Source organism: Schistosoma mansoni, chromosome 2 (assembly GCF_000237925.1).
Source record: "Schistosoma mansoni strain Puerto Rico chromosome 2, complete genome".
Taxonomy (NCBI): domain Eukaryota; kingdom Metazoa; phylum Platyhelminthes; class Trematoda; order Strigeidida; family Schistosomatidae; genus Schistosoma; species Schistosoma mansoni.
Genome location: NC_031496.1, coordinates 20,963,038 through 20,973,440, shown reverse-complemented (window position 1 = coordinate 20,973,440; position 10,403 = coordinate 20,963,038). Strand labels below are relative to the sequence as shown.

Below are 10,403 nucleotides of genomic sequence, written 5' to 3'. Positions count from 1 at the left end.
ATAAATGAACTAGCTAATTGTGATTTAATACATTAAATTACTTTTTAAATTATAAAATAGTGCTTAACTGAGCTCTAAATTATTATCGTTCCAAGGGTATACTTAGTTCAACTGTATTAAATGCAGGTTCAAACATCTAAACTGCTTGTTATTAGTATTAATAATAACAGTTATACTCTAAGGACTTGTAATTGATTTATCTACAAACCATATGTCACATTGGACAACAGGCCCCACTAGCTAACTCCATAGACTCGTATACCACCAATGTACGCTTTGTCTCTGAAACACACATACAGGCTAATCATTCAGTTACCCTATGTATATCTGCGGAAGCGACAGCAACTTCTCATGGTTTTGTTGGTTTACGTATAGAGCAGAACAATTACTTATTAAATGGATTCCGTTCAACAGTTACTTATATGCTATCCGTATAACAGAAACAATAAGAGGTAGGAACACACTTCATTGCCTTGTCGCCTCTCAATCTATGCCCCCCCACTAATTGTAACTGGAATGAGGTAAACGTTTTGCAAGAAGCCTTTTGTCCTCCTTCACAAATCCATTAGCTCAGATTTTGTAGCCGCATTAAATGTTTCTAAAGCTCAAGTTAGTGAGCTAGGTCAAACTCAAAAAACAATTGCTTATTCCTGGCAAGGACAAACTTTAAGCATAACAAAAAACACTGTTTAACCTAGCGGCTTCTAACATCAACAAAACAACTGGCACATATAGAATATACATTCACCAAGCATTGTTAGAAGGCTACCACTCCTTATAGAGCACATGCTTGAACCTCGATCATGCTTTAGTGAGGGTACGTATACGTTTTAGTATATGTAAAAATGTCACGATGGGAGGACTTGTAGAGTTCAATTCATATATATATATAAGTTACAGCTTAAGAATTAGACTTAATCCCATCTGATTGGTCTAGTTTGACGATAACTGGAGTTTGTAAGAAGGGGCAGAAATAATCTTATTATAGCAATATAGTAATCTGTTTGACTAGTATTATAACTAAAATATAAGTCTCAATAATTTTCCGGATCCTAATTGGTGCTCATGAACAGGAAATTCTGGGGAACCAGGACGGTTTCAGATATGGATGTGCACGTAGTGATCAAGTATTTACTCTTTTTCAGATTCCAGAACGTGGTCGTAATGACCAACTGCCGAATAAAGTTGCATTTCCTAACCTTAAGATGCCTTTTGACTATGTTCGTCGGGATCGTTAATCACTTAAGGGTACATCACTAAAACACATAAACCTTATGAAAACTCTCAATTTGGACACTACTGGTCATGTCACAGCTTATGGAGGATTTTCGTGAGAATTATTAACCCCAAGCGGCGTTTTCAGGGTTTTCCAGTATCTTTTTTTAAAGCAGAAGATATTCGTAGGCTACTGGTATTTGATTACGGATGCCTTTGAAGTATTGTTCGTGTAACATGAGACAGGTGGGGGACAAATTCTACTGTTAGGTTTGAGGTAATAGGCAATGACAACAAATTAATTGATGAATTCGTGAATTTTCATCAACTGAGGTGGTTCGAACATGTATTATGCATATCTAACAACCGCCCACCTTGATAGCCAATGTTGTCTGGAGTACGAGTAGGCTAAAATACTAGGGACTACCAGAAAAAAACTTGACATCACACTGTGAATTCATTGTCATTTGGACTGAGTTGTGTGGAAAGATTCAGATCACCTGTTTTTGGTTTGCGCGATAACTGCCATCAGTGGTTGGAAAGTTGGATGATATTGGCTAAAAATTGATCATGGTTTTACAGATTCATTGATTCTTTATCTACCCTTATATATTGAATTTCAGTATTCCTTTATTCACACCTTTACGACATTCAGTCTTTTTCATAATAATGACTACCATAACATTTCCATTCATTTTTTGCTTATTTTGTTAATTTCAACTCTGCCCGTTAAGGTAGTATGACTATTTAGTTTAACTCTCAACTGGCTCAGGTACAACATTGATTACGACTAACTTTCTTAAAACTATTCGTAACAAAGGTCCAACACTATCCTATTTTACGATAAATTATTGATAGTATAATTAAACAATCCAGAAACTAGTAAATAATGATTATGCATTATTTTACCTTAAATTTACAAGTACTTTTAGACTTATTTTCAATTCTGTTTCATGATAATCAATAACAGTCTCACTCCAGATCGCTTAACCTCTAGACCACTAAGCCGGCATCCAATGGTGTTAATGTCTAACTTCAACCAATCCACGAAGTTGAACAACCATTCACCAGTTGTCTTCAGTGAGTTGATATCTCACAACCATCGGATGCCGGCTCAGTGGTCTAGTGGCTAAGTGCTCGCGCACGAGACTGACAAGTCCTGGGTTCGGATCCCGCGAGGAGGGATCGTGGATGTGCACTGCTGAGGATTCCCACAATAGGACGAAACGGCCGTCCAGTGCTTCCAGGTTTTCCATGGTGGTCTATCTTCAAATTACTCATGATTTCAACTATGAAAATACTGAAATCTCCACAAAACCCCTTCTGATGATAATCAATAAGTCAAGACTTCAATATCTACCAAAATTCATAAATTTTAAAAAAAATCCTAAACAACTTTTCCATATAACCTGATGACAGCATCAATTTTCTGATTGCCTTATCACAATAAATAAAAAAACTATATTTTTGTAAAAAAAACCTGAAGACAAATAACATGAAAATATGAATCTAGACTTTAACCTAGTTAACAAGTCCAATATGTATACACTTCAAAGAAGTAATATTTAATGTTGATATCATAAAGAAACTTTATTATTTCTCTCGATTATTCATTAAAATTCGGTTAACTGATTATGATATTCAGAAATAACCTCACAATAGGATGAAACGGCCATCCAGTGCTTCCAGGTTTTTCTTGGTGGTCTAGCTTCAATTGGCTCATGCTTTCAACTATGAAGAAAAAAGGTATTCAGTAATTCAATCATTTACTTTAAAACATAAAATTTATTCTGTTCTTCAATTGGATTAATTGTATTTTAAAGTTTCTGTTATGTGAATAACCTATTACATCATCGAGTTAACAATGATAAATATGTGCATATATATTATTATAATGATATCTACATTTCTGAGTAAAAAGAAAAAGAGAGATTTCGTCATCAATGTTATCATTATTTTCATCAATAATGACCATTCATAAAAATAAAAAATTAATGTGCTTATTTTATTGCAGTAAACACAAATAAAGAATATTTAAAGAAAAGTCTTTCTGATTGAGAAAATAGAGAAGAATGGAAGGAGTATAAATGAATAAACGAACAAATAAGTAGAGAGTTTCATTTAAGCGATTAAAAAATATAGAAAATAGTTCGGAGGATATGGGACAGAAAGTGAGTGAGTGAGTGAATGCGAAACTGTGATGACAATTAATGTAGCACAGACATTGGAAGTAGTCTATGAATAACATTTTATGGAATCGAATAGATAAAATAACGATGGGAAAAAAGTCGTGGATAAAGTGGAGTAGAGAGGAACATGATGCTGAAAATTTTTAGTAGAATAAGAGAAAACAAAAAAAATCAGAAACGTAAAGTTGTGCAATTCAATTGTAATATGAAATGAAATAAATAGAATGTGTTTGGATTATATTACGTTGGCGATTTAACATGAGACTAATGGTCATAATGGAAGTATTTAGAAAAAAAAGCAATACTGTCAATGAGTGAAGCTTGACTTTGTAGGAAAATTATTCTATGGTCTTTTTGGCACAATTGAAATCTTTCATATATATATATATATATATATATATATATATATATATATATATATATATATATATGTATATATATATTAGAATTGAAAATAAGAGCTGATAGAGCAATTAATATATTTATGTACACCGGGGGGGGGGCGAGTGGAGATAATTAAATAGACCAATAAATTAAACAAATAAATAATCTTCAGTAGAAGAGAATTATAATGGAAGTATGAAAAAATAGGTTAAGGGATTGAATTATTTAACTCGTAAAGTGTCACATATGCTATTTATTATTACTATTATCGTTATCATTATTAGCAATAGTATTAGTGGTTGGAGAAAGAGAAGGAGTAGGACCGGCGGTAGTATTGTTAGGGTTTCCATGAATAACTGAATTATTTATCATTGAGCATAAAGTTGAAGAATTATTAACACAATCTATTATTGTAGATGATGATGATGATGAGGATGAATAATAGTTGTCAATATATTCATTCTTATGTTCAATTATTTTATTTCGTTTATCATTTTCTTCTTTATTATGTAATTTATGCTCATCTTCTAGATTACAAATATATGAAAATGTACAATTTGAAATATACGGGGAAATGATTGAATCTTTAATCTTATTCTTTGTAAATGTACATTGATTACTTTGATCTTTCTCAGTATCATTATTAAGAAAGCCATTATCATTATTGTTATTATTGTTCGATAAGGGAATATTATCGAAATTCTCACAACATTTCATTTGATGATGTACCGTTGAAGGTATACAATCAATATTGTTTATCTCATCTATCTGATGATGATTATTATTGTCTAATGAATGATGAGGTAATTCATCAATATTATTATTTATATTAGATGTTATCATTGTTTTATCATTATTTAACATTGACCATCCTAAATAATTTGTAACTGATATTCCATTTCTATTATTTAATGAAAGCCAATTTGATAATGAATTAGTTGCAGGAAATTGTACTCCACATGTTAATGGTTCTGATAATGATAAATCTGTAGAATTACTATTATTATTATTATTACTATTATTACTATTACTATTATTACTATTATTATTCCCTTCTAAATGTCCCTTTAATTTATTTTCATTCAATTGTGAATCTTTACAATTGAATAATGAAATTGTAGATGAATTCGTTTCACAACTTGTTATGATAGTCGGTGTAGAAATGACTGGTACATTTGTCATTGATAAATTATTATTATGATGATGATCATTATTGATTGTAGATAGAATATTACCAGTACAAGATGTAATAGAATTACTATTATTATTATTATTATTTATAAATGAATTATTAGCTGATAAATTAGTTTTAAATAAGATACTACTATTTTCTAAATCAGAATCTGTTGAATTCGATTGATGACTTGTTTCTGAATAAATTGAATGTTGTTGTGATTGTTGGATTAATAAATGATCTGATGTTAAATGTTTATGATTCGGTTGTAAATTATGCATAGATTGTGAATTATTATTACATGTATATAAAAGATTTGTATCAAGTGAATATAAATTATTACACGATTTTGGTGAGGAATTCATTTGTTGTCGTTGAAAATGTTGAGTTTCTTGAGATTGTTGATTATCGGAATGATATTGATGTGAAGATGGTAAAAAACAATATGGTCCTTGGCGTTGTTGTTGTTGCTGTTGTTGTTGTTGGGTATAATAATAAGGATGTTTTATTAATCCCAAATTTTTTTGAGTTTCCATTAATAAATCATTTGCATGAAATAAATTTTGGGTATATTCATTCAATGCATATTGTGATGATGAATGTTGTAAATGATCCATTTGTTCTTCGTGTTGTTGGTGATGTAAATTACCATATGGATTACTATTACTATTATTAATTACATTGTTATGTAATTCATAAGAACGATTTAAATTCAATAGGTCAGATTTCATCTTTACACTATCCATATTCATTTCATGTTGTGCTATAATGTCTGTTGGTGAAGAAGGTGTTATTTGTGATAATGTTGATAAAGACTGTCCGAAATTTAACGATGAATACATGCGTGAACTCGACAAAAATGGATCAATATTATTATGATTGGATGATAAATAGGATAGATTAGTATTTGTTTTCTTATTATTATTATTACGGTTATTAGTCATTGGGAGATCATTGTCTAACTGTCCCCACATAAATGTATCATTACGAAATTGTGAAATATTTTCAGCATGTTGTTGAATTGTTTCTTGAAATTCATTATAATTTAAATTATTTCGTTGGAATTTAAACTCTTTTTCAGTTGGACCACATACTACTGCTGCTAACTGTGACATAAAATCTTTTGAAGATGGTGATCGAATGTTAATACTACTATTAGTTATATTAGTAGTTGTATTTGTATTAACATGTGTAAAACTCTCTGAATCATATTCATTTCTAGTAGAATAATGACGTTTTCTTGAAGCTTTACGTAGTGAAAAATCTGAAGTTTGTATAGGACTATTTTGAGTTTTTTTTCTCATTTTATTCAGTGTACTAATACAATTGTTATTATTGTTATTTTGAGTAGTAGTGGTAGTAGTATTATTACCAGTACAATCAGTATTACGTAAACAGTCAACATTATCTCGATTCATCATAGGATAAAAATAATTTGTAGTATTAACGGAATTATGAGACTCACGTGTTAAAAATTCTGTCATATTCATGTTATTAATACGTGTACATGTACGTGAATCATTTGTATTAAGTTGATTATTGTCATTATTATTATTATTATTGGTTGTATCACTTGAGTTCGAGTGGGTATCATAGTCTGTTGGATTTAATGCATCATTCGGTGATAAATAATGTACACGTAAATGTTTACGTAATGAACTAGGATGTGTATAACTTTTATCACATCCTTTAAATCGACAAAAATATGGTTTATCATTCATATGTACATGCATATGCTTTTTTCTATCGGAACTATTAGCAAATCGACGATCACATCCTTCAAATTCACAAACAAATGGTTTTTCACCTGAATATAAACAATAATTTTTTTAAAAAAAATAAATAAGTAATACAAACAGTTCATACGGTAAAAATTGTTTTAAATGAAAAATTTTAAAATAAAGAAAATATATTAAATGTAGAAGTCAACAAGTTTGTTCGCTAGACCACCATGGAAAACCTGTAAGCACTGGACGGCCGTCTCTTCCTATTATGGGACTCCTCAGCAGTGCGCATCCATGATCCCTCCTCGCGAGATTGCAACCCAGGATCTATCGGTCTCGCGCCACAGCGCTTAACTACCAGTTCACTGAAGCGGCATCCAACGTTGTTAATGTCTAACTTCAACCAATCTACGAAATTGAGCAACCATTTACCATTGTCTTCAATGAGTTGATATCTCACGACAGACCTGGTTGAACTCCAGTGATCACTGCTTCTCTCTAGAACTCCAGGAAATACCTCATGGAGCCAGTCACTAGTGAGCATATGTTGATTAATATCAGAAGGGGGTTTTGTGGATATTATAGTCATTTCAATAGTTGAGATCATGAGTTAATTGAAGCTAGACTGATAGGTCCTAGGTTCAAATCTCGCTAGGCGGGATCGTGGATGCGCACTGCTAAGGGGTTCTATAATAGGACGAAACGGCCGTCCAGTGCTTACAGGTTTTCCATGGGGGTCTATCTTCAATTGACCCATGACCTCAACTTATGAAATTACATATTTGCTTTTTCTGGGGTATTTATCATATTCTATCTAGTAAACAGTCGGTGTTATAGTGTCTGTCATATATGAAGCTAGTCACGTACTAAATATCTTAATGATAAGGTCCCTGAATGTAAAATCGATTGATGTCGGCGTAGGTCATATTGGATAATATTATTTCATTCAAAACTGCAGATATATTTTTTTCTTGCTTATTCATCTAGTGATTACATTAATTTTCTGTCTTCTATTTATTCACAATATTATCATTCTACTTTGTATGGAACAACAGTTTTTATTACCTTAATATGACAAATTGTTATGTGCCATAAATAAATGAATTTTCATAGGTTGAATCATAAATTGATCTCAGAAAGATATCGAAAACATTGAAATACTGAAAGGTTGTTTCCTACGAGTATGAAATTCCCCACAAGTGCCCACATACAACCATCAATTCAGAAATGAAAAATTCCACAAATTCCATCATGCTTATAGTAATCATATGTTTACTAATGATCGGTTTCGAGATCTAACTCATAGAGTACTACTAAGAAGCCGTGATCATTGAAATTCAATCATGCTTTTTGTGAGAGATACTGATGAAACTGATGAAACTAGGTAAATAAAGTTATTCGGGTTTCGCAATTACATTATTGTTTAATGACCTCAAATTTTGTAGGGTAAAATGACAGCTATGAATGATATTAACAGTAAACTTTATGTTTACTCTTTCTGAGTATTTGTTTCTTATATACAGTTAAAAGTCTACAACATTTCTATCAGATTTAATAGAAATTTTTGAAGAACAGATATGATCAGTTTAATTCAACTATGTTGAAAGTACAAGAATTATCTTTGATATAATTGAATTATAAATATTTTATTATCTCGAAATGATTAAGATTTCTAAAAAGTGAAGTGTATTAATATTGTCAAGCATTTTATCAGACTATTATCTCTATACTGTATATGGGTTGGAGAATGCTGGTCGGCGGCCTATGCTCCATTGGGAGTAACAGACGTAAGTAAGTAAGTATAGAGTCACAAGTTTGAATTGTTAATGAATTTGAAATGAGGATAAAACAACTTTCATGTACCTGTTAGTTTTTTTTAAAAATAGTTTCTTATAGGATGTTAGCCACTGATTTACAAAATTCAGAATATACCCCCAACAAAACATCATCATCTTTAACGTCAAATTAGTCAAATTTTTAGATCGTATTGTTTAATATTGTAATGTAAACAGTAGAACATTGTTTACTATCTAATTTCATAACATAAAGCAAATTCAAAATAAAACAACTAGCAACCATTTGTAGATTAAAAATTACTGAACATTGAAAGTGTAAGAAGGAGAGTTCTATGAAAATTTACTCCTATATCTAATTCTTAATTGAACTCATTCATATGTGTTTGTTTTTTTTGTTTGTTCGGAACTGATTTATATAATCAGTAGATTAAAACAAAACACATAATAATAATTGCAACGATTTTCTTGATTCTTTTCTTTTTCATTCATTGATAACACCAATTTTAAGAAGTACCACAAATAGGACCGAAATTATGTCTTATTAATCGGATACAAATGTGTGTGTGTGTGTACTATCTATACTATTTTTCATAGATTTAATTTCAATTAAGTTTTAACCCTATTTGAAAATGATTATGATTTAACTTTCTTTTAAACAACAAATTATAAAACCAGTATGCAAGAATAATATATTTGTAAAATCTCAACGAATGAATTTGAAGTAAATCCAACGTTTCGCCTGGCAATCTCGTCTAGGCGTTTTCAAGAAAATATGAATATCGATCGATTGATTTTAGTTAATTCCTTGAAAAAGCTTGGACCAGATTGCAAGGCGAAACGTTGAATTTACTTTAAATTCATTCGCTGAGATTTTACAAATATATATTATTCCTATTTAATGTCTTACATCAATTCGGCGCCTAAATACTGTGAAACTATTCGCTCTAATTTAGACGAAAGTTCTTATACAGTATGTAAGAATATATTACTTTTTGTTGTTGTGTTAGAGACAAAGTGACCAATTGACAGCTTTCACTAAATTATGTTTTATTAAATTTGGTAAGTATAGAAATTTATGATTCAGATGTTAGTACTAATCTCGGCAAACTTCTTTTCAAATGAACGCCAAATGATTTAGTTTATTTAAATATACTGATTAGAATCAATGATATGTAGGGTTATTGTAACTAATTTTGAAGGTATACTTTGTTACAAATTAATTTCATTGGGAGAAAAACTATAAAATAATAGATAACTGAATTTTAGGTTACATTGAAAGTAATTTCACAGCATATTAATATCTCTGTAAAGAATCACCCGACTAAATTATTATAGTATGTCTTAGTGGTGACAAGTATTCGAAATGAATTCTCTGAAATTCTACTCATATGTCGTTACCTGTATAACCGACGATATTAGTAACAAGACAGTTATACATTGATTATATAAGACAAAAATTGCCCTACACTTCAAAATGAATGAAGTTATTGATGATTGAATGATAATTCATTGACCGAATAGTATTGTATACGTCTTGCCAATGTATTTATTCGCTGTGAGTGGTTACAGAAATACTTTCCAGTTAAAGAGGAAATTAGTAAAGACGATGGAGGTATGTAGGATATACATTACGGAAATCATCAAACTGCATCACGAGACAAGTGCTAACTTAAAATCTTGGAGGAGAACAGAAAAGAGGAAGACCAAAAAACATACTCCGTCGGGAGTTGGAAGCACACATCGAAAGGATGAGTAGCGACTGGGAAGAACTGGAAAGGATTTTCCAGGACAGAGTTGGTTGGACAATGCTGGTGAGCGGCCCATGTTCTTCCATGAGTGGTAACAGGCGTAAATAATTAATCACTGTAATAAGACAAAACCATTGTTTGGCATCACTGATTCTACAAATAAGGTCACTTTA

At 30.9% G+C, this 10,403-nt stretch overlaps 1 protein-coding gene across 1 annotated transcript; it reads right to left on the bottom strand.

Annotated features, from left to right (window-relative positions):
* Positions 1 to 214: 214 nt before the first annotated feature.
* On the bottom strand, positions 215 to 6,695 carry Smp_157280 (Zic family C2H2-type zinc finger protein; the record flags this gene model as incomplete). Its single annotated transcript, XM_018796052.1, has 5 exons — positions 215 to 282; positions 4,112 to 4,774; positions 5,111 to 5,413; positions 5,612 to 6,226; positions 6,536 to 6,695. The coding sequence occupies 5 exons, from the start codon at positions 6,693 to 6,695 to the stop codon at positions 215 to 217; spliced, it is 1,809 nt and encodes a 602-aa protein (XP_018650303.1).
* Between the last annotated feature and the right edge of the window lie 3,708 nt (positions 6,696 to 10,403).